General features: G+C 34.2%; 1 protein-coding gene across 1 annotated transcript in view; it reads left to right on the forward strand.

The window, feature by feature from the left end:
* The first annotated feature begins 879 nt into the window (after positions 1-879).
* The window catches only part of LOC144448629 (cytochrome P450 4F1-like), a 29,223-nt gene continuing 3,547 nt past the window's right edge, over positions 880-26,555 (forward strand). The window contains exons 1-3 of the mRNA XM_078138906.1: positions 880-1,095; positions 2,004-2,151; positions 21,676-21,848. Coding sequence (XP_077995032.1) covers positions 880-1,095; positions 2,004-2,151; positions 21,676-21,848 — 537 coding nt within the window. The remainder of the gene's footprint in view (positions 1,096-2,003; positions 2,152-21,675; positions 21,849-26,555) is intronic.

Raw genomic sequence — 26,555 nt, forward strand, 5'->3', positions numbered from 1 at the left:
TGTGTGTGCATGTTGTTGTTGTTGTTGTTGTTGTTGAAATAACATTTTTGTAAAATCCATTTTATTTATCGAAACACATGCGTGTATGGGCTATGTATATGTAAGTATGTATGCATGTATGTATGTATGTATGTATGTGTGTGTGTATATATTATGTATGTATGTATGTATGTATGTGTGTGTATATATTATGTATGTATGTATGTAAGTATGCATGTATGTATGTATGTATGTATGCATGCATGCATGTATGTATGTATGTATGTATGTATGTAAGTATGTATGTATGTATGTATGTATGTATGTATGTATGCATGCATGCATGTATGTATGTATGTATGTATATATGTATGTATGTATGCATGCATACATGCATGCATATATGCATGCATGCATGCATGCATGTATGTATATATGTATGCATGTGTGTGTGTATGTATGTATGCATGAATTTATGCATGTATGTATGTATGTATATATGTTTGTTGAAATAACATTTTTGTAAAATCCATTTTATTTATCGAAACACATGCGTGTATGGGCTATGTATGTAAGTATGTATGCATGTATGTATGTATGTATGTATGTATATATGTATGTATGCATGAATGTATGCATGTATTTATGTATGTATGTATGTATATATGTATGTATGTTCGTTCATTCAAAGTGTGACGCATGCGCTTTCGTGTAACCTAATTCTTCTGAAGAACAAACATCGTAAAACTACGATAAGGCATGTCCATCTGCTGAATTCTCCAACTATAGCTCTGAACTATAGATAAACTCGTGGTATTTGAAATTTGAATTGCAAATTTTGAGTAATTATCGACAACAGTAAACTAGACACAGATAACTAAACGTCAATACATAGGCAACATGCTTAATCTTACAAGTTTCGGAATAAAGTTTCAAGTATTCCAGCAAAGTTCTGCCAACCACTACTTTAATGTGATCTGGTCGACGTTCTGTTTACTGGTTGTATTTAAAGTGGTATCGACATTTGTGAGACTTCTGAGAAAACGATGGCGTGCCGAGAAAGATCTTGCTGCTTTTCCGTCGCCAAGGAGACACTGGCTTTTAGGTCAAGTGCGGGTAAGTGATATACGTTTGTAACATACGAATGGTGTCGTTCTGTAGTTGGTTTTGTCCCGTTATAAGTTAGATTTCAGTAATGTTCACCTACACCTAGTGTGACTCTGCGCGGTACAGTGGTCTTTGGACCCCGTGTAAGTTCTTTCCCCTCTGTGGCATGCGATGTCGCTGGCTCGAACTAATTCTCTGTACCCGTATGTTTTACAATTTTGTACTTTGTTCTCATAGATCACCTATTATGTAATAAATAGTTACACTAGCCTTTGAAGTACTTGTATATAGTTGCAAGAAAAATCGACGTAGATTTGTGCTCTACAATATAAGTCTATAATGCTCTGCTACTAATATAGACGGAGATTGATTGTAAATGTGTGCCGTTAGAAGCATCTCGGAATTTGTGTTGATGTCAAGGTATAATATTAGGATTTTATAAGTTGTTACTCGGAGTTTCAAGACTTATAACATTTATAGATCCATGGATTAAGTATATATATATGTATGTGTGTGTGTGTATGTATGTATGTATGTATGTATGTATGTATATATATTTATATATATATATATATACATATATTATATGTAGTACTCTATCTCTCTACCACTTTCTATATAGCTGTGTCTCTCTGTGTCTCTCTGTCAGTCTGTCTGTCTGTCTGTCTGTCTGTCTGTCTGTCTCTGTCTTACAGTGCCTTACAAATTTAACATAAATAACTGCATTACACGAGGTGTTCGATTAAAAGTTACGAGTGAGTGAGTGAGTGAGTGAGTGAATGAGTGAGTGAGTGCGTGCGTGCGTGCGTACGTGCGTGATTTTGTGGGTGATCGATTGATTGATTGCAAATTTTAATATATTTCCTGTTTTTCATTGTTTGATAAATTATAATGAATATGTGTTTAATTAAATGTAGACGGGTTTTACTGAAGAGGCCTTCCAACTGTATGAGACGGAATTAAATGCACCATACAGCCCAGCCCGTGTAACATGGGTGGGTCCATTCGATTCAAACGTCATGTTATTCCATCCATCGGTTGTACAACCCTGGCTGGCAAGTACAGGTAAATTGTGTCATGTATTTAAATTCTATATGCTCTCCTGCACGCACACATGCACACACACACACACACACACACACACACACACACACACACACACATACATACATACATACATACATACATACATACACACACACATTCATGTTCATGTTCAAGATAAACCCTCGCAGAATGTCTTTCAGTTTAATTCTGATAATTGATGCAAACGTTAAGTTATTAGGATTAAAAGTATATATGGTCAAAGGTACTACATTTTGTTATGTGCTTTCATAATACCGTTCACGTTGTATAACCGCAGCTATCCAGCATTAAATAGTAATACACTGCAAGCCACCTCATTATAAACATAACATAGTTTGTACCATGTACGTTATAGGTAAATCGAATGATTGTCCCCATGGAAACTTTAGTACAGTGTACCGTTTCATTTCCGTTTATTTCTCTCAATACAGCCACCTGCACTACATATCCAACCCCAGGCTTTGCAATTTGAAATTTGAAATTAACAATGACATATGATAAATGTATAATCTGTATACGTACAACCCGATAAATAATACAAACAATACTGCTCTGTCTATAAATATATAATCTGTATACAACCCGATATATGATAAAAACTATACTTCTCTGTCTATAAATGTATAATCTGTATACAACCCGATATATAATACAAACTATACTTCTCTGTCTATAAATATATAATCTGTATACAACCCGATATATAATACAAACTATACTTCTCTGTCTATAAATATATAATCTGTATACAACCCGATATATAATACAAACTATACTTCTCTGTCTATAGATATATAATCTGTATATAACCCGATAAATAATACAAACAATACTGCTGTCTATAAATATATAATCTGTATATAACCCGATATATAATAAATCTATACTTCTCTGTCTATGAATGTATAATCTGTATACAACCCGATATATAATAAAAACTATACTTCTCTGTCTATAAATATATAATCTGTATATAACCCGATATATAATAAAAACTATACTTCTCTGTCTATAAATATATAATCTGTATACAACCCGATATATAATAAAAACTATACTTCTCTGTCTATAAATGTATAATCTGTATACAACCCGATATATAATAAAAACTATACTTCTCTGTCTATAAATATATAAGCTGTATACAACCCGATATATAATAAAAACTATACTTATCTGTCTATAAATATATAATCTGTATACAACCCGATATATAATAAAAACTATACTTCTCTGTCTATAAATATATAATCTTTATATAACACGGTATATAATAAAAACTATACTTCTATGTCTATAAATGTATAATCTGTAAAGAACCCGATATATAATAAAAACTATACTTCTATGTCTATAAATGTATAATCTGTATACAACCCGATATATAATACAAACTATACTTCCCTGTCTATAAATATATAATCTGTATATAACCTGATATATAATACAAACTTAGACTGTCGACAGTCGCTCGCGCCTTTTTTTCCTACGTTTTATCTAAACTCCGGTCCGGCGCAACACTAGTATAATCGCAAACTGATTTCGAGGGCCGAATTGCGAAGGCCCAAGCTCGGGCCTTCGGCCCTCGATATCAGTTTGCGATTAGACAAGTGTTGCGCCGGATCGGAGTTTAGATAAAACGTAGGGGGAAAAAAGGCGCGAGCGACTGTCGACAGTCTATACAAACTATACTACTCTGTCTATAAATATATAATCTGTATACAACCCGATATATAATACAAACTATACTTCTCTGTCTATCAATATATAATCTGTATACAACCCGATATATAATACAAACTATACTTCTCTGTCTATAAATATATAATCTGTATACAACCCGATATATAATACAAACTATACTTCTCTGTCTATAGATATATAATCTGTATATAACCCGATAAATAATACAAACAATACTGCTGTCTATAAATATATAATCTGTATATAACCCGATATATAATAAATCTATACTTCTCTGTCTATGAATGTATAATCTGTATACAACCCGATATATAATAAAAAATATACTTCCCTGTCTATAAATGTATAATCTGTATACAACCCGATATATAATAAAAACTATACTTCTCTGTCTATAAATATATAATCTGTATACAACCCGATATATAATAAAAACTATACTTCTCTGTCTATAAATATATAATCTGTATACAACCCGATATATAATAAAAACTATACTTCCCTGTCTATAAATGTATAATCTGTAACGAACCCGATATATAATAAAAACTATACTTATCTGTCTATAAATATATAATCTGTATACAACCCGATATATAATAAAAACTATACTTCTCTGTCTATAAATATATAATCTTTATATAACACGGTATATAATAAAAACTATACTTCTATGTCTATAAATGTATAATCTGTAAAGAACCCGATATATAATAAAAACTATACTTCTATGTCTATAAATGTATAATCTGTATACAACCCGATATATAATACAAACTATACTTCCCTGTCTATAAATATATAATCTGTATATAACCTGATATATAATACAAACTTAGACTGTCGACAGTCGCTCGCGCCTTTTTTCCTACGTTTTATCTAACTCCGGTCCGGCGCAACACTAGTATAATCGCAGACTGATTTCGAGGGCCGAATTGCGAAGGCCCAAGCTCGGGCCTTCGGCCCTCGATATCAGTTTGCGATTAGACAAGTGTTGCGCCGGATCGGAGTTTAGATAAAACGTAGGGGGAAAAAAGGCGCGAGCGACTGTCGACAGTCTATACAAACTATACTACTCTGTCTATAAATATATAATCTGTATACAACCCGATGTATAATAAAAACTATACTTCCCTGTCTATAAATGTATAATCTGTATACAACCCGATATATAATAAAAACTATACTTCTCTATCTATAAATATATAAACTGTATACAACCCGATATATAATACAAACTGTACTTCTCTGTCTATAAATATATAATCTGTATACAACCCGATATATAATACAAACTATATTTCTCTGTCTATAAATATATAATCTGTATGTAACACGGTATATAATAAAAACTATACTTCTCTGTCTATAAATGTATAATCTGTATACAACCCGATATATAATACAAACTATACTACTCTGTCTATGAAATATAACCTGTATATAACCCGATATATAATAAAAACTATACTTCTCTGTCTATAAATGTATAATCTGTATATAACCTGATATATAATAAAAACTATACTTCTCTGTCTATAAATATATAATCTGTATACAACCCGATATATAATAAAAACTATACTTCTCTGTCTATAAAATTTAAATGTATAATCTGTATACAACCCGATATATAATAAAAACTATACTTCTCTGTCTATAAATATATAATCTGTATACAACCCGATATATAATAAAAACTATACTTCTCTGTCTATAAATATATAATCTGTATACAACCCGATATATAATAAAAACTATACTTCTCTGTCTATAAATGTATAATCTGTATATAACCCGATATATAATACAAACTATACTTCTCTGTCTATAAATATATAATCTGTATATAACCAGATATATAATAAAAACTATACTTCTGTCTATAAATATATAATCTGTATATAACCCGATATATAATAAAAACTATACTTCTGTCTATAAATGTATAATCTGTATATAACCTGATATATAATAAAAACTATACTTCCCTGTCTATAAATGTATAATCTGTATACAACCCGATATATAATAAAAACTATACTTCTGTCTATAAATGTATAATCTGTATATAACCTGATATATAATAAAAACTATACTTCTCTGTCTATAAATATATAATCTGTATACAACCCGATATATAATAAAAACTATACTTCTCTGTCTATAAATATATAATCTGTATACAACCCGATATATATTAAAAACTATACTTCTCTATCTATAAATGTATAATCTGTATATAACACGATATAGTATAATACTCTTCTTCTCTGTCTATGTATTTATAACTCATGGAATTCAACTGAAATGTTTACAACCCACACAGTGTCTAAAAAAAACGTACGTATTTATATTGTAGCGACCTCCTCAGGACTGTAGCCTGACCAAATTGCCAGGGAGGGCAGAACTTTGTCTTCGTGCAATCATGCATTTGAAAAATGATTAATTTACATAAATATGCATATAATTTAAATAATATATATTTTAACATACGCAATTAATTACCATATGTAAGGCTAGAGAAATAAAAACGCTTGTCAACGGGCAACATAACCCATCACATTGGGTAGGTAGGTAGAATTTCATTTTTTTCCATAATGTTTGACAAGGATAAAACAAACCATATATAATGACAGCAAAATATTTTAGGTCGATTTTAGATAGAACATATTCAGTCATCTTGATACTATCTCTTGCAACTTGTCTGCATAGCTACAGTTAGGAAATGTACACAATTTACGGTTAAACAAATGTTGTAGCTCCTCTCACCCTCTCTTCTCAAAAAATGTTAAGCCCCACCAAATGAATCTCAAGCATTATTTTAGCCACCCCTTCTGTCACCTACACTAAAATGGAGATATAAAATTACGTGGTACAATATGATACATTAAAATAACAGTGATATCCAACAACAATAATAATCTGAATGAGATTAATACTTTCCACAGGTTGTGGATTTCACACGCATACGGAGATGTCTCTAAAATTAAATCTAACCTATCCAGGGAGGTACTTAGCCAGACACCGTCCATCTTGTTTTGGGAGAATTTAATCTCAATTCATGCTTGCATGCATCAGCAGAGCCAAGTAAACCACTGTATAAGATATTATATAATTTGGAATAGACTCAGATGTATATTGTTACATATTTTATTCAGACAATATCAAGAAATATCCTTAATTTTGAAACAAATGCGAAGCCAGCATAAGGATATATGGCCAATCACCAAAATAAAAATATATGGGTAGTTGAACAGCTTTTTCATTTTTCCTGGCCTAATGTCACATCTTTCAAAGTAGTTGCCGAAAAGATATCACATTCAAAGTAAAAAAAACCAAACTTTTAAATAAATAAAAATGGATGGTGCTTTGAACAAAATGATCATTTTCTTTACCCTACTCCCAACACTTTTATGGCCCTCCTTTATGTTGGAACCCAAGGTGAACTCAATGAATTCTCCTTGTCATTATCATTATAATGGAAATAATTGAAGTTAGGATTTTGATGTCGAAGGTTGCTTATTTCAAAAATGTCAGTGGGCAGCTGCCCCCCCCCCTCCCCCACCCGCACGCTATGGTACTGCTCCTTTTTTCTTTAATTTGCGTCATCTCAATTACTGTCTCAAGTCTGTTTTTGTTGACATGGGATACACGTATCATCATTTGATAAAAACCAGTGACCCCGTTCCTTTGCACGTTTTTCTTTGTTATCGTTTCCAATGATGTAATTATTCAGAAGTACTACAGGGTGAGTTTGATTCTGAACAACTTTATCCCCGTACCAAATCCCGCTAACGTAATGTTCAATTGGTAACCACTGCACGTGTACGTTTACTGGGTGTTTGGTAATGATATTGTTAAGTTTAACCTGATCATTACCATCAGAGTCAATATTCTTTTCTCCAACGTATTCTGCGTAATGAGCCAATGATTCTTCGAGTGTGTTTGTCAATTCATTCCAAACAACCTTTGTCTCTGATGTTGCATTCAGGTAAATAAAGCCCCCGTTTAATAGCCTCGCTGGTTTCATTTTGAAACACTTATCATGCATCACAATCATGTCGATATTACTGTAACGCTGAAAATAGTCGATGGGGTTGCCAAACCATACAGCATCAGCCTCGGTTTTAAAAACAGATATACCGCGTCTCAGAAGTTCGTTGACAACTTTAGCTCGGAACAATCCATGTCTGTAGTATTGAACTTGTCCAAACCTCATAATATCAGACGTACCGAACGATTCAAGGACTACGTTTAATTGTGGATTCCAACTTGTTAGTTGCTGACGAGTTTCAATATCATTTACTATGAACAGAGTCGATGAAAGTATTCCAAGACACTCAACATTACAGATCCAGCTTTTTGTCATGTTCAGAAATCCTAGATTAAGGAATTGAACGTTTACGAACCCACATCGGTTGTAGATTGATTTAGCTTTCGTAGTTACATTGGTGTAGTTACCAGTATTAACAGTAACCTGTGACGTCACATTCGAGGTGTACATCTTTTTCATAACATCAGCTACCTGTGGTAGTTTACTGGTACGACCTTTCGAAGTCAACTCATGATGGACATCTATCTGTGACATTTCTCTTGCACGGTCAATAGAAGTCAATTCGTGACCGACCTTGACAAATCCATACCCAACCAATAATAAAATAAGTATTCCTAATAGTTTATATGTGTAGATTCTCATTCTGTCCAATTGCACGGTTTTTCACAATCTTTGTTATCGGCCAGCAAAAAGGACTCCACGTACTACCAGTAGCCAACCTAGAAATGAAAGAAATACAAGACTACACATTTATGTGTGGCAATCCAGAAGTTAACATCTCTTTTCTATTTAAGAATGTCAACCTACAAACAATCAACCAATAATCAACGAAATAATAAATAAACAAACACAATCACAAACGAAAACACAAACATACACACAAGCAAACAAACAAACAAACAAACAAACAAACAAACAAACAAACACACCCACACACACACACACACACACAAACTCACACTCAACAATAAAGTTGTTATACAAGGGAATCCTATCATATCATACAATTGTGTCTCTTGTCTACACCCCTGTATATGTATAGATTCAAGAAATGTCTACTAGAATTGGATTTGAAAAGCTTTCTCGCTCCAATGATGATATGTACATTGTCTAGATTTTTTCCGTATGTAGACTGGTAAATTCAAAATTATATACAACCGTCAACAGCGCAAATAACTGTGGGAGCTTCATTATGAGAAAGGGAACAAGCTTCAACAAATTCTCACACGTACCTGTAATAAGTCCAGTCACCGACACGTCGACGCGCTGAATACTAAGATAAGGGAGCCTTCAGTATTTACAAGGGGGAAATCACACATGGTCTATTAAGTAAAACATGACCCCAGGGCCGTAGCCTGACCAAATTGCCAGGGAGGGCAGAACTTTGTCTTGGTGCAATCAAGCATTTAGAATTTAGAAACGTGACTAATTTACATAAATGTGCATACAATTTACATAATATATATTTTAGCATACGCAATTAAGTATCACATGTATGGCTAGAAAAAATAAAAGAGCTGGTCAAAGGGTAACCGAACCCATCACATTGGGTAGGTACATGTAGGTAGAATTTCATTTTTTTCACAATGCTTGACAAGGATAAAACAAACCATATATAATGATAGCAAAATATTTCAGGTCGAGTTTAGATAGAACTTATCCAGTCATCTTAATACTATCTCTTGCAATTTGTCTGCATTGCTACAGTCAGGAAATGTACACGATTTACGGTTAAATAAATGTTGTAGCTCCTCTCACCCTCTCTTCTCAAAAAATGTTAAGCCCCACCAAATGAAACTCAAGCATTATTTTAGCCACCCCTTCTGTCACCTACACTAAAATGGAGATATAAAATTACGTGGTACAATATGATACATTAAAATAACAGTGATATCCAACAACAATAATACTCTGAATGAGATTACGTTCCACAGGATGTGGACTTCACACGCACACGGAGATGTCTCTAATTAGCTCTAACCTATCAAAGGAGGTACTTAGCCAGACACCTTCCATCTTGTTTTGGGAGAAAGACAATTATCACCTTGCTTGCTACTGATTGGAAGGAGACAACTCCAAAGGTGAAAAAATGAAAATAAGACAGTGTATGAGGCCATTTAGAGGCATAAAATATCAAACCATAGACATAATTTAAAGTCTTACAATACTTGAACATATGGTAATAAAATACCAGAATTGAAACAATCATGCTATAAATTACATATTATCTGGAAGTGTGTTTTGTTGTGGCAAAGCTGAAAGATATTTTGCGGATGTGCACTTGGTAAATGACGTCTCCTGAAGTTTAATTTGGTTCCAAAAAATCCCGAATAAAGAGCAAAACATTTCAAAACGTTCAGACTTTGATGGCCCTATGACTGTTCAGCCCACTCCCATGGTCGTAAACCTTTGCTCAATTCTGTTTAGTGCACATTCGATATGCAACAGCTTAATTTAATCTCAATTCATGCTTGTATGCATCAGCAGAGCCAAGTAAACCACTGTATAAGATATTATATAATTTGGAATAGACTCAAATGTATATTGTTACATATATGTACTATTCAGAAAATATAAAGAAATATCCTTAATTTTGAAACAAATGCGAAGACCGAATGATGATATATTGCCCATCACCAAAAAAAATATATGGGTAGGTTGAACAGCTTTTTCATTTTTCCTGGCCTAATGTCACATCTTCCAAAGTAGTTGCCGAAAAGACAACACATTCAAAGTTAAAAAAACCAAACTTTTAAATAAAAAAATGGATGGTGCTTTGAACAAAATGATCATTTTCTTTACCCTACTCCCAACACTTTTATGGCCCTCCTTTATGTTGGAACCCAAGGTGAACTCAATGGATTCTCCTTGTCATTATCATTATAATGGAAATTGAAGTTTAGATTTTGATGTCGAAGGTACAGCTCTGTTTACAAATTCAGGGCCATTCTTTCCATAACAAGTTGTCGGTTCAAAATGAATTGTGTAATAACGCTAGTGTCAGTGCAATGAGATAATTAATCAAACAACATTTTAACCAAAGACAACGCCGAACACAATTATTGAAAGTGGATCTGCGTACCTAGTTTAATAGTTTTTCAGGGCCACCAAATATTCCAAAAAACAGGTCTGCCGTTTTATCAGTAAATGTTTTAATATAAGGAACAAGATGTAAATGAGGTCGAGTGCATCTGCGAAGTCACTGCATGCAGCATAGCAGGCGACCTCAACTTGAACAACTTTTTCCGTCTTGTCTTTTTTTGGAGTTTCACTCTCTGACATTATTGCATCTTGCTATCTTCAAATGAAGGAGACTTTCAAGACTACTGTTACTCGCAGAAAATACACAGTGCATGTGAACTTCTTTTGTACTTTCCCGCACAAAAGTTACAATTTTTAACTGGACACATTTTTATTCAAAGTTAAGCGAGCGTACACTAGAGATATAAGATACATAATAGCGAGGAGTCAGTGTACAGTCACTTTTGACTTTAGTGAACCATCAATTTAAATCGCGAATGATAGGAATCATCACGTAAATAACGATTTTAATAACATCGCTATGTATTCAAAAAGTCGCTTTTTTTCTTGCTTTTTTTCAGAAATGTCAGTGGGCAGCTGCCCCCCCCCTCTCCGCAGGCTACGGTACTGCTCCTTTTTTCTTTAATTTACGTTACCTCAATTACTGTTTCGAGTCTGTTTTTGTTGACATGGGATACACGTATCATCATTTGATAAAAACCAGTGACCCCGTTCCTTTGCACGTTTTTCCTTGTTATCGTTTCCAATGATGTAATTATTCAGAATTACTACAGGGTGAGTTTGATTCTGAACAACTTTATCCCCGTACCAAATCCCGCTAACGTAATGTTCAATTGGTAACCATTGCACGTGTACGTTTACTGGGTGTTTGGTAATGATATTGTTAAGTTTAACCTGATCATTACCATCAGAGTCAATATTCTTTCCTCCAACGTATTCTGCGTAATGAGCCAGTGATTCGTCGAGTGTTTTTGTCAATTCTGTCCAAACAACCTTTGTCTCTGATGTTGCATTCAGGTAAATAAAGCCCCCGTTTAATATCTTCGATGGTTTCATTTTGAAACACTCATCATGCATTACAATCATGTTGATATTACTGTAACGCTGAAAATAGTCGATGGGGTTGCCAAACCATACAGCATCAGCCTCGGTTTTAAAAACAGATATACCGCGTCTCAGAAGTTCGTTGACAACTTTAGCTCGGAACAATCCATGTCTGTAGTATTGGACTTGTCCATACTTCATAGAATCAGACGTACCGAACGATTCAAGGACTACGTTTAATTGTGGATTCCAACTTGTTAGTTGCTAATGAGTTTCAATATCATTTACTATGAACAGAGTCGATGAAAGTATTCCAAGACACTCAACATTACAGATCCAGCTCTTTGTCATGTTCAGAAATCCTAGATTAAGGAATTGAACGTTTACGAACCCACATCGGTTGTAGATTGATTTAGCTTTCGTAGTTACATTGGTGTAGTTACCAGTATTAACAGTAACCTGTGACGTCACATTCGAGGTGTACATCTTTTTCACATCATCAGCTACCTGTGGTAGTTTACTGGTGCGATCTTTCGAAGTCAACTCGGTATGGACATCTATCTGTGACATTTCTCCTGCACGGTCAATAGATGTCAATTCGTGACCGAACTTGACAAATCCATACCCAACCAATAATAAAATAAGTATTCCTAATAGTTGATATGTGTAGATTCTCATTCTGTCCAATTGCACGGTTTTTCACAATCTTTGTTATCGTCCACGTACTACCAGTAGCCAACCTAGAAATGAAAGAAATACAAGACTACACATTTATGTGTGGCAATCCATGACATCACTTTTCTATTTAAGAAAGTCAACCTACAAACAATCAATCAATAATCAACGAAAAAATAAATAAACAAACACAATCACAAACACAAACACACGCACACACATATACATACATACATACATACATACATACATACATACATACATACATACATACATACATACACACACAAACAAACAAACACACACACACACACTCACACACGCACTCACAAACTCAAACTTAAACTCAACACAAAACGTTATTATACAAGGGACATCCTATCATATCATACAGTTTTGTCTCTTGTCTACGCACCCTATCTATGTATACATTCACGAAATATCTAGAGTTGGATTTAAAAAAGCTTTCTCGCTCCAACGATGATATGTACATTGTCTAGATTATTTCCGTATGTAGACTGGTAAATTCAAAATTATATACAACCGTCAACAGCGCAAATAACTGTGGGAGCTTCATCATGAGCAAGGGAACAAGCTTCAACAAATTCTCACACTTACCTGTAATAAGTCAAGTCACCGACACGTCGACGCGCTGAATAGTAAGGTAAGGGAGCCTTCAGTATTTACAAGGGGAAAATTACACATGGTCTATTAAGTAAAACATGACCCCAGGGCCATAGCCTGACCAAATTGCCAGGGAGGGCAGAACTTTGTCTTGATGCAATCATGCATTTAAAATTTAGAAAAGTGACTAATATACATAAATTTGCATATAATTTACATAATATCAATTTTAGCATATACGCAATTAAATATCATATGTAAGGCTACAATGCTTGACAAGGATGAAACAAACCATATATAATGATAGTAAAATATTTCAGGTCGAGTTCAGATAGAACTTATTCAGTCATCTTGATACTCTCTCTTGCAATTTGTCTGCATAGCTACAGTTAGGAAATGTACACAATTCACGGTTAAATAAATGTTGTAGCTCCTCTCACCCTCTCTTCTCAAAAAATGTTAAGCCCCACCAAATGAAACTCAAGCATTATTTTAGCCACCCCTTCTGTCACCTACACTAAAATGGAGATATAAAATTACGTGGTACAATATGATACATTAAAATAACAGTGATATCCAACAACAATAATACTCTGAATGAGATTACGTTCCACAGGATGTGGACTTCACACGCACACGGAGATGTCTCTAATTAGCTCTAACCTATCAAAGGAGGTACTTAGCCAGACACCTTCCATCTTGTTTTGGGAGAAAGACAATTATCACCTTGATTGCTACTGATTGGAAGGAGACAACTCCAAAGGTGAAAAAATGAAAATAAGACAGTGTATGAGGCCATTTAGAGGCATAAAATATCAAACCATAGACATAATTTAAAGTCTTACAATACTTGAACATATGGTAATAAAATACCAGAATTGAAACAATCATGCTATAAATTACATATTATCTGGAAGTGTGTTTTGTTGTGGCAAAGCTGAAAGATATTTTGCGGATGTGCACTCAATTGGTAAATGACGTCTCCTGAAGTTTAATTTGGTTCCAAAAAATCACGAATAAAGAGCAAAACATTTCAAAACGTTCAGACTTTGATGGCCCTATGACTGTTCAGCCCACTCCCATGGTCGTAAACCTTTGCTCAATTCTGTTTAGTGCACATTCGATATGCAACAGCTTAATTTAATCTCAATTCATGCTTGTATGCATCAGCAGAGCCAAGTAAACCACTGTATAAGATATTATATAATTTGGAATAGACTCAAATGTATATTGTTACATATATGTACTATTCAGAAAATATAAAGAAATATCCTTAATTTTGAAACAAATGCGAAGACCGCATGATGATATATTGCCCATCACCAAAAAAAATATATGGGTATGTTGAACAGCTTTTTCATTTTTCCTGGCCTAATGTCACATCTTCCAAAGTAGTTGCCGAAAAGACAACATATTCAAAGTTAAAAAAACCCAAACTTTTAAATAAAAAAATGGATGGTGCTTTGAACAAAATGATCATTTTCTTTACCCTACTCCCAACACTTTTATGGCCCTCCTTTATGTTGGAACCCAAGGTGAACTCAATGGATTCTCCTTGTCATTATCATTATAATGGAAATTGAAGTTTAGATTTTGATGTCGAAGGTACAGCTCTGTTTACAAATTCAGGGCCATTCTTTCCATAACAAGTTGTCGGTTCAAAATGAATTGTGTAATAACGCTAGTGTCAGTGCAATGAGATAATTAATCAAACAACATTTTAACCAAAGACAACGCCGAACACAATTATTGAAAGTGGATCTGCGTACCTAGTTTAATAGTTTTTCAGGGCCACCAAATATTCCAAAAAACAGGTCTGCCGTTTTATCAGTAAATGTTTTAATATAAGGAACAAGATGTAAATGAGGTCGAGTGCATCTGCGAAGTCACTGCATGCAGCATAGCAGGCGACCTCAACTTGAACAACTTTTTCCGTCTTGTCTTTTTTGGAGTTTCACTCTCTGACATTATTGCAACTTGCTATCTTCAAATGAAGGAGACTTTCAAGACTACTGTTACTCGCAGAAAATGCACAGTGCATGTGAACTTCTTTTGTACTTTCCCGCACAAAAGTTACAATTTTTAACTGGACACATAATTATTCAAAGTTAAGCGAGCGTACACTAGAGATATAAGATACATATTAGCGAGGAGTCAGTGTACAGTCACTTTTAACTTTAGTGAACCATCAATTTAAATCGCGCATGCTAGGAATCATAACGTAAATAACGATTTTAATAACATCGCTATGTATTCAAAAAGTCGCTTTTTTTCTTGCTTTTTTCAGAAATGTCAGGTGGGCAGCTGCCCCCCCCCCCTCCGTAGGCTACGGTACTGCTCTTTTTTTCTTTAATTTACGTTACCTCAATTACTGTTTCGAGTCTGTTTTTGTTGACATGGGATACACGTATCATCATTTGATAAAAACCAGTGACCCCGTTCCTTTGCACGTTCTTCCTTCTTCTCGTTTCCTTTGATGAAATTATTCAGAAGTACTACAGGGTGAGTTTGGTGCTGAACAACTTTATCCTCGTACCAAATCCCGCTAACGTAATGTTCGATTGGTAACCATTGCACGTGTATGTGTACCCGGTGTCTCTTTATGACATTAGTAAGTCTCAACTGATCACTACCAGCAACGCCAATTTTCTTTTCTCCAACGTATTTGGCGTAACGAGCCAGTGTTTCTTCAAGTGTTTTTGTTAATTCATTCCAAACAACCTTTGTCTCTGATGTTGCATTCAGGTAAATAAAGCCCCCGTTTAATATCTTCGTTGGTTTCATTTTGAAACACTTATCATACATCACAATCATGTCGGTATTACTGTAACGCTGAAAATAGTCGACGGGGTTGCCAAACCACACAGCATCAGCTTCGGTCTTAAAAACTGATATACCATGTCGCAGGAGTTCGTTGACAACTTTAGCTCGGAATAATCCATGTCTATAGTATTGGACTTGTCCATACTTCATAGAATCAGACGTACCGAACGATTCAAGGACTACGTTTAGTTGTGGATTCCAACTTGTTAGTTGCCGATGAGTTTCAATATCATTTACTATGAACAGAGTCGATGAAATTATTCCAAGACACTCAACATTACAGATCCAGCTCTTTGTCATGTTCAGAAATCCTAGATTAAGGAATTGAACGTTTACGAACCCACATCGGTTGTAGATTGATTTAGCTTTCGTAGTTACATTGGTGTAGTTACCAGTATTAACAGTAACCTGTGACGTCACATTCGAGGTGTACATCTTTTTCACATCATCAGCTACCTGTGGTAGTTTACTGGTGCGATCTTTCGAGGTCAACTCATGATGGACATCTATCTGTGACATTTCTCTTGCACGGTCAATAGATGTCAATTCGTGACCGAACTTGACAAATCCATACCCAACCAATAATACAATAAGTATTCCTAATAGTTTATATTGGTAGTCTCTCATTCTGTCCAATTGCACGGTTTTTCACAATCTTTGTTGTCGTCCACGTACTACCAGTAGCCAACCTAGAAATGAAAGAAATACAAGACTACACATTTATGTGTGGCAATCCATGACATCTCTTTTCTATTTAAGAAAGTCAACCTTCAAACAACCAATCAACAATCAACGAAAAAATAAATAAACAAACACAATCACAAACGAAAACACAAACACAAACACACACACACATACACCAGCAAACAAACAAACAAACAAACAAACAAACAAACACAAACTCACACTCAACAAAAAAAAACGTTGTTATACAAGGGAATCCTATCATATCATACAATTGTGTCTCTTGTCTACGCGCCCCTGTCTATGTATACATTCACGAAATGTCTAGAATTGGATTTAAAAAGCTTTCTCGCTCCAACGATGATATGTACATTGTCTAGATTATTTCCGTATGTAGACTGGTAAATTCAAAATTATATACAACCGTCAACAGCGCAAATAACTGTGGGAGCTTCATCATGAAACAGGACACGTACCTATGATAAGTCCAGTCACCAATTATACGTCGACGCGCTGAATACTAAGGTAAGGAGCCTTCAGTATTTACAAGGGGGAAATCACACATGTTCTATTAAGTAAAACATGACCCCAGGGCTGTAGCCTGACCAAATTGCCAGGGAGGGCAGAACTTTGTCTTGGTGCAATCATGCATTTAAAATTTAGAAAAGTGACTAGTTTACATAAATTTGCATATAATTTACATAATATATATTTTAGCATACGCAATTAAATATCATATGTAAGGCTAGAAAAAATAAAAAAGCTGGTCAACGGGCAACCTAACCCATCACATTGGGTAAGTAGGTAGAATTTCATTTGTTCACAATGCTTGACAAGCATAAAACAAACCATATATAATGATAGCAAAATATTTCAGGTCGAGTTTAGATAGAACTTATTCAGTCATCTTGATACTATCTCTTGCAATTTGTCTGCATAGCTACAGTTAGGAAATGTACACAATTCACGGTTAAATAAATGTTAAATAAATTTTTCCTGGCCTAATATCACATCTTTCAAAGTAGTTGCCGAAAGGATATCACATTCAAAGTGAAAAAAAAAAAACTTTTAAATAAAAAAAATTGGATTGTGCTTTCTCAAACAAGAAACACAACAAAATAATCATTTTCTTTACCCCTCCCTAGTGTCAGTGCAATGAGATAATTATATCAAACAACATTTTAACCAAAGACAACGCCGAAAACAATTATTGAAAGTGGATCTTTAAAGAGCGGATCTTAAATTGCGTACCTAGTTTAATAGTTTTTAAGGGCTACCAAATATTCCAAAAAAAAGGTCTGCCGTTTTATCAGTAAATGTTTTAATATAAGTAACAAGATGTAAATGAGGTTGAGTGCATCTTCGGAGTCACTGCATGCAACAGGCGACCTCACGTTGAACGACTTTTTCTGTCTTCTTTTTTTTGGAGTTTCACTCTCTGACATTATTGCGACTTGCTATCTGCAAATGAAGGAGACTTTCAAGACTACTGTTACTCGCGGAAAATGCACAGTGTATGTGAACTTCTTTTGTACTTTCCCGCACAAAGAATTTTTAAAGTTACAATTTTTAACTGGACATATTTTTATTCAAAGTTAAGCCAGCGTACAATAGAGATAAAGATACATATTAGCGAGGAGTCAGTGTACAGTCACTTTTGACTTTAGTGAACCATCAATTGAAATCGCGCATGCAAGGAATTATCACGTAAATAACGATTTTAATAACATCGCTATGTATTCAAAAAGTCGCTTTTTTCTTGCTTTTTTTTCCAAAATCTCTAGGGGGCAGCTGCCCCCCCCCCCCCGCAGGCTACGGTACTGCATATACTGAACGTTAATCAATATTCCCATTATATGTATACATAAAAATTAAATGATTGTGACTCTGTATTAGAGAAATTATTTTTTGTACAGATAAAGTGACAAACAGTCAAAGAGTTATGACAGTATGAGATTCATATTATATTGCAGAAATAATTTATATTTATTGTACTATTGAATGATATTTATTTATGCAGAGTTTCATTTTGCAACGAAGAGAGAGAATGCCAATGTGCAGTACAGATTTGAAAGGCTATACAGTCATGCATTTCTTCAATAAAAGAGTGATAACATCGGTTACTATAACTGTGAATTATATGTAAATATTTTAACAACATTCACGGACAGTGTGAGTGATACGGTGAGATGGTACACTCAATAAAATGCATCGTTTAAATTTTATTAAACAATTTTCTTATAATATATGTATTTTGTACTTTGACATGTAAAGTACTCGTAAAAATAAATGTTGAGTGCTCATCTCACTTTTACATCTCAAAACACACACAACAAATTGACAATCATTAAATCTTCAATTTGGTCACAAAACATTATAATTCAAAATATGACCCTCCCCTAAGAACAGGTTTTTAAAATGTGACCCCCCCCCCGATTCCTCCGGGCCCCCCTGTAAATACTGAAGGCTCCCTAAGTGGTACACGTTGGCGCATTTTCGAACCTTGCTATTTTAAAATACATATATAGTTTAAACGTTTTCAATGCAGACTTTTAGTATTTGTTTTTCTTTCTATTGGATATTGCAGTAACTATTTACGTTAGTTGTTATCACTAAGTGTACGTAACAGCAGTTGTTGGCAGCTGTATATTTGCATTTATCTTTAAACCAGATTTAATATGAATGCCTCTCGTAATAACTGGAAATAATAGTGTTTATTGGGTACTTTAGGCCATGGGCCTTAAATGTACATATCTGAATAATTAAATTATGGTTCATGGTCACAAAAGTATGTTCACATAGAATAAATAATTAAATAAATCATCTTATGTAGAGCGGTTTTACTGTTTACGTATTTTCATGGCAAAGAATGTAAATTTTCCAAGGTTTTGAAGAGTGAAGGTGTTTGTTGTTTTCACTAACAAAATAAATATGCAGGTGAGAAATAAAATTCAGGAATAAACTTAGTTCTGAACTGTTGATATTTAGGGCACACTAGTACAAAACGGTACTCATCCTCTACATAGCTGCACCCTTAACTGGAAAATTAATAAATATATGAAACTACATGAACTTTGACCTTGCATACTTAATATATTGTCTAATCATCGACAAAACATTAATTATGGAATTGAAGCATTAAGATATTAAGCTACATCAACAAGCTTTAATGGGCACATGCATTTCTTTACCATAAATGCTTGTACTAAATTAATTGATTTCTAAAGCTTGCATTCTATTAAAGATATTGTCTAATTATCGAAAATGGTTATTTATGCAAATTACACATCACAATTTAAACTATATCAAGACTACATCAAACACATGTGCGTGGTTGTGGTTGATGAAGGTATAACATTATTAAATTTGAAGTTAGTATTTTCAAGATATAGCCTAATTACCGAAAATCATTAATTATGCAAATTTCTCTCTAAAACTAAACGCTACATCAACAAGCTTAAAAGTAAACTGCGTTTTGTTATGTTTGATTTGTGATGCACCCAATTTAAGAAATTTGAAATGTGAATTCGCAAGATTTAGCTCAATTACTGAAGATCATTAATTATGCAAATTTCTCATTAAAACTAAATGCTACATCAACAACGTTCATAGAACCTGCACGCATTGTTATGGTTGATATGAGTACCATGTTATGTTACATTTCAAGTTTCCATTCTTACTATATCACCTAATTATCAAACATCATCAATTATGCAAATTACTCATTAAAACAAACTATTATTATGATTGATGTATGTACCAAATTTTATGGAATTTGAAGTGTGCATTCTTTAGATATGGATTAATTACTTGAAATCATTAATATGCTAAATAATTACATATAATTTCTCATTAAAAGTCAAAACTATAGCAACTTGCTTTATAAGACATTGTGTGCTTTGTTATTGTAGGACAAACATCGAGTCTGTCAAATTAAATGTATGAATCTGGAAACCATTGATTCTGGGAGTAGTGTTCTTTTCCATGTCTGACAGCATTTAAACCATGTTTTTGAAATATTTTAACAAGGGGGGGGGGTGTCATATTTTAGAGAAATTATATTGAGGGACGGTCACATTTTAGCAAAACGGCATCGGGGGAGAGTCATATTTCAGCCTACAACCCGGTCTGATCGGCCCCCTTGTAATTACTGAAGGCTCCCTAAGTATGAGATACGTCATGTCCAGCCCTATCAGGCTTCTAAACCAGTGAATTGCGGTACTAGCTGATAGATTTTAATCTTGTCTGTCAAATTAAATATACGAATCTGGCAATCGACAATGTCAATGTAGTTTTTTCGAGATTATAAAATCGTTATACTGTCAAAAACAATAAAAGAAATGACAACAAACATACACAATAATCTCTCACCAACCCCCAACCCCCACATGTTATTCCACTGTATATAAATCTAGTTGTTTCCGTTGGCGAATCGAATTTACTGATTAAAAATAATTCAATGAACTGTCACAAATAATAGTTTTACCCAGAAGATACAGGAGAAAAGAAGTTGGCTTGGTGTTTCACTAACGGGATATAATGTTTTCTACACACAAACTCAGACTACTTCAAATACAAATTACACAACTGTTGAGGTGCCACTCTCATTTACCCATGTGTGATGTTTTCAGAAGAAGCCTGTTTCTACTGCATTGAAAGAATAGCAATTAATGCTTATCACTTTTCGATGTGACTGGGTAAAGGAACCTGCTGTGAGCGTCATGACTATGTTATTGTTAGTCTACAGTCGAATTGCGTCTATCTTTGTGTCAAAAACACCATGTCTCAAGAGTGAAACATCAAGGTAATTTCACTTCTCCTGTATTTATTATATATTCTTGTCTTCGCAGAAGTCAAAGATGAAGTTTACTATGGTTTTCTCCGTCCATGGCTTGGTGATGGATTACTCCTCAGTAGAGGAAAGAAATGGTTTCGTAACAGACGATTACTGACTCCAGGATTTCACTTTGATATATTGAAACCATACGTCACCGTGTTCGACGAGTGTGCTACTAAATTAGTGGTAAGTTTATTTCACAGTCTACGACTCAATAAGTGGTACGTTTATTTCACAGTGTGCTACTCAATTAGTGGTAAGTTTATTTCACAGTCTACGACTCAATAAGTGGTAAGTTTATTTCACAGTGTGCTACTCAATTAGTGGTAAGTTTATTTCACAGTCTACGACTCAATTAGTGGTAAGTTTATTTCACAGTCTACGACTCAATTAGTGGTAAGTTTATTTCACAATCTGCTAATCAGTTAGTTGTAAGTTTATTTCACAGTGTGCTACTCAGTGGTAAGTTTATTTCACAGTTAGTTTCTTAATTTTTTTAAACAGAGTTGTATGTATGTATGTATGTATGTATGTATGTATGTATGTATGTATGTATGTATGTATGTGTGTGTGTATGTATGTGTGTGTATGCGTGTATGTACGTATGTACGTATGTATGTATATGTATGTATGTATGTATTTATATGTATGTATGTATGTATGTATATGTATGTATGTATGTATGTATGTATGTATGTGTGTGTGTATGTATGTGTGTGTATGCGTGTATGTACGTATGTACGTATGTATGTATATGTATGTATGTATGTATTTATATGTATGTATGTATGTATGTATGTATGTATGTATGTATGTATGTATGTATGTATGTATGTATGCAGTACCGTAGCCTGTGGGGGGGAAGGGGGCATCTGCCCCCCCCCCCCTGAGATGTTGGGGAAAAAGAAAGACAAAAACCTACTTTTTGAATACATAACGATGCTATTAAAATCGTCATTTACGTGACGATTCCTAGCATGCGCGATTTAAATGGATAGTTTACTAAAATGACTGTACACTGACTCCGGGCTAATATGTATCTTATATTGCTATTGTACGCTGGCTTAACTTTGAATAAAAATGTGTCCAGTTAAAAATTGTAATTTTTTGTAGCAAATTAAAAATTCTTTGTACGGGAAAGTACAAAAGAAATGCGCACATGCACTGTGCATTTTCCGCGAGTAACAGTAGTCTTGAAAGTCTCCTTCATTTGAAGATAGCAAGTCACAATTATAATGTCAGCGAGTGAAACTCAAAAAAAAAAAGACGGAAAAAGTCGTTCAACGTGAGGTCGCCTGCTATGCTGCATGCAGTGACTCCGAAGATGTGCTTGATCTCATTTACATCTTGTTCCTTATATTAAAACATTTCATACTGATAAAACGGCAGATCTCTTTTTGGAATATTTGGTGGCCCTGAAAACCTATTAAACAAGGTACGCAGTTTAAGATCCACTATTTCGAAGATATTTCTTTCAATAATTGTGTTCGACGTTGTCTTTTGTTAAAATGTTGTGTGATATAATTATCTCATTGCACACTGACACTAGCGTTATTCCGCAATTCATTTTGAAGCGACACTTTTTCTTTTTTTTTATATTTAATCAGTTTTTATTGCTTTTCAAACAAAATGTATACATATACAAGTGTACAGAAGTGGAACAATAGGAAATAAAGAAAGAGTACATACAAAGAAGGGAGTTTTTGCTTTCTCATTTCATGATAATTTTGACTGTTACACAATATTGCCATTTAAGTCATTCCATTTCTGATGAAATTTATCTAACATGTCTTTCCTTTTCATCATGTAGTATTCTATTTTCCTTTTAATATTAACTTTCTGCCTAACCATGTTAAAGGAAGGTATTTTACCATTTAGCTTACAGTCATATATTGTTGTCTTAGTGATGATTACAATGTGGTTAAGTATAGGTGAGAAAAGTCTGTCACCAAGTAGTATTTGCTTTTCAGATAGATTTTCTTGAATATTCAAAATCTTACCCATGCTACAAACAGTCGATTCCATATTAGTTTAACACATTCACAATTACAAAAAAGGTGAAGTACTGTCTCGTCAGTAAGCTTACAAAAAGTACAGAGGCTTGATTCGACCAGTGGAGGTTTCATACGAAATAATGAATAATTGGTAAAAATGATATTATGATTTAATTTCCACTGAAATTCTTGAAGTTTTGTTTCAACTGTTACCTGAAAAGGTATGCGATAAAGTTCGTTCCACTCATTTACTTCTATTTCTGTCTCAAGTATGTGCTGAAAGTAATATTGAGCTCTGGGTGGAATAAAATAATTTGCTGAAAGTTGTTTTCTAACTTTCTTACAAGTAGTTTTCTCTATTGGAAAAAAAGAATTTTTAACAAAAAGACCCACAGGAGTTTCTGGTCTCACATGAACAGGATTACCATTCCTCCATTCCAAAGGAAGTGCCGATATAACTCCCCTCCACAGGAGGAGGTGAATTTTTGAGAGACCTATACTTTCAAGGGCTTCCCATCCCTTGATCTTACCAGTTGGATCAAATATGTCTGCAATATAAACAATTCCTTTTGAAATAAAATCGAGGTAACAAACACTTCTGTTATTCACAAGAATTCTGGCATTATTCCAGATTACAGTATCCTCTACCGACTGTATGTTATTATAAGGTAACATCTTTTGCCAACTTACTAGAATACTCCTAAAGAATGGAGGAATGGTAATATCTAAAAGACTGGTTCTAAAATTACACTTGAAAATAAGGCTACCCCCCACTGGTCTTAAATAATACGAAAAAGGGATTTTCCATGGATGTGAAATTTCACCATTTAAATATCTTTGTATCCATTTCACTCTGAAAGCATCATACAAGGCAAAGACATCGAGCATATTAAGTCCTCCTTGGCCAATGTCCCCTATCAGTGTTGATCTTGCCACTTTTTCTGGCCCATTCCAAATGAATTTATGGAGTAGCTTATTGATTTGCTTTATGTCCCTTTTGTTCATAACAATCAAATTGAACAAATATAAAAATTTTGGAATTACAAGGGTTTTTATAATTTGCACCTTGCCAATTAAAGTAAGTTTTCTAGCAGACCATAAGGTCAGACATTTTTTCAAGGAATCCATGGGTCCTCTGACATTCATACCATATGCAAGATCAGAATTGTAAGAAAAATAGATACCAACAATCTTTAAAGGGGACATTGGCCACATCACCCCGAATGGTGGATCGTTTCGGGATCTCCATGAACCAATCCACATTGCTTCTGATTTTTCAAAGTTTACACAAAGACCTGAATAAATACTGAAAGTCTCAAGAAGAGTAAGCAAATTATTTACAGAGTCGAGGTCAGCAAGAAAACATGTGAGGTCATCTGCGAATGCGGAGGCTTTTATCTCTGACATACATATTTTTATACCATGAATAGAGGTATTAGCCCGTAAGGCAACTAAAAGTAGTTCAAGTGACATAATAAAAAGTGCTGGAGATATTGGATCTCCTTGTCTGAAGCGACACTTTGCTATGGAAAGAATGGCCCTAAATTTGTAAACAGAGCTGTACCTTCGACATCAAAATCCAAACTTCAATTTCCATTATAATGATAATGGCAAGGAGAATTCACTGAGTTCACCTTGGGTTCCGACATAAACGCGCCATAACAGTTTTTGAAGTCGGGTAAAGAAAATGATTATTTTGTTGTACTTATTTGAGAAAGCACCATCCATTTTTTTACTTTGAATGTGACATCTTTTCGGCAACTACTTTGAAAGATACGACATTAGGCCAGAAAAAATGAAAAAGCTCTTTCAACCTACCCATATATTTTTCTCTGGTGATGAGCAATATATCCTCATGCGGGCTTCGCATTTTTTTTCAAAATTAAGGACATTTCTTTATATTTTCTGAATAGTACATGTAACAGTATACATTTGAGTCTATTCCAAATTATATCATATCTTATACAGTGGTTTACTTGGCTCTGATGTTGCATACAAGCATGAATTGAGATTAAATATCCAAATGTGCACTAAAAAGGATTGAACAAAAGTTTACGACCATTGGGCCATCAACAGTCTGGAAGTCTTGAAATGGTTTGCTCTTTATTCGGGATTTTTTGGAATAAATTAAACTTCAGGAGAAGTCATTTACCATGTGCACATCCGCATAATATCTTTCAGCTTTGCCACAAAATACACTTCCAGATAATATGTAATGCATAGCATAATTGTTTCAATTCTGGTATTTTATTATGTCTATGGTTTGATATTCTATGCCTCTAAATGGCCTCCTACACTGCAAAATTTTCATTTTTTTCACCTTTTGAGTTGTCTCCTTCCAATGCATCATTGTACCATATGATTTGATATCTCCACTGTAGTGTGACAGAAAGGGTGGCTAAAATAATGCTCGAGATTCAATTGCCGGGGCTTAACACCTTTTGAGAAGAGAGGGTGTGATAATATCAAAATGACTGAATAAGTTCTATCTAAACTCGACCTGAAATATTTTGCTATCATTATATATGGTTTGTTTTATCCTCAAAAAATGAAATCGACCTACTTACCCAATGTGATGGGTTAGGTTACCCGTTGACCAGCATTTTTTATTTTTTCTGACCTTACAAATGATATTTACTTGCGTATGCTAAAATAGATATTATGTCAATTGCATGTAAATGTATGTAAATTAGGATTTTTCGAAATTTGAAATGCATGATTGCACCAAGACAAAGTGCTGCCTCCCTTGGCAATTTGGTCAGGCTACGGCCCTGGTATGTACTAGTACATGTATGTGTGTATGTATGTATGTATGTATGTATGTATGTATGTATGTATGTATGTATGTGATAGAACCAATTACGTGTACGTAAACTCCAGTCATCATAACGTATAACGA

This window comes from Glandiceps talaboti, chromosome 17 (assembly GCF_964340395.1).
Source record: "Glandiceps talaboti chromosome 17, keGlaTala1.1, whole genome shotgun sequence".
Classification (NCBI taxonomy): domain Eukaryota; kingdom Metazoa; phylum Hemichordata; class Enteropneusta; family Spengelidae; genus Glandiceps; species Glandiceps talaboti.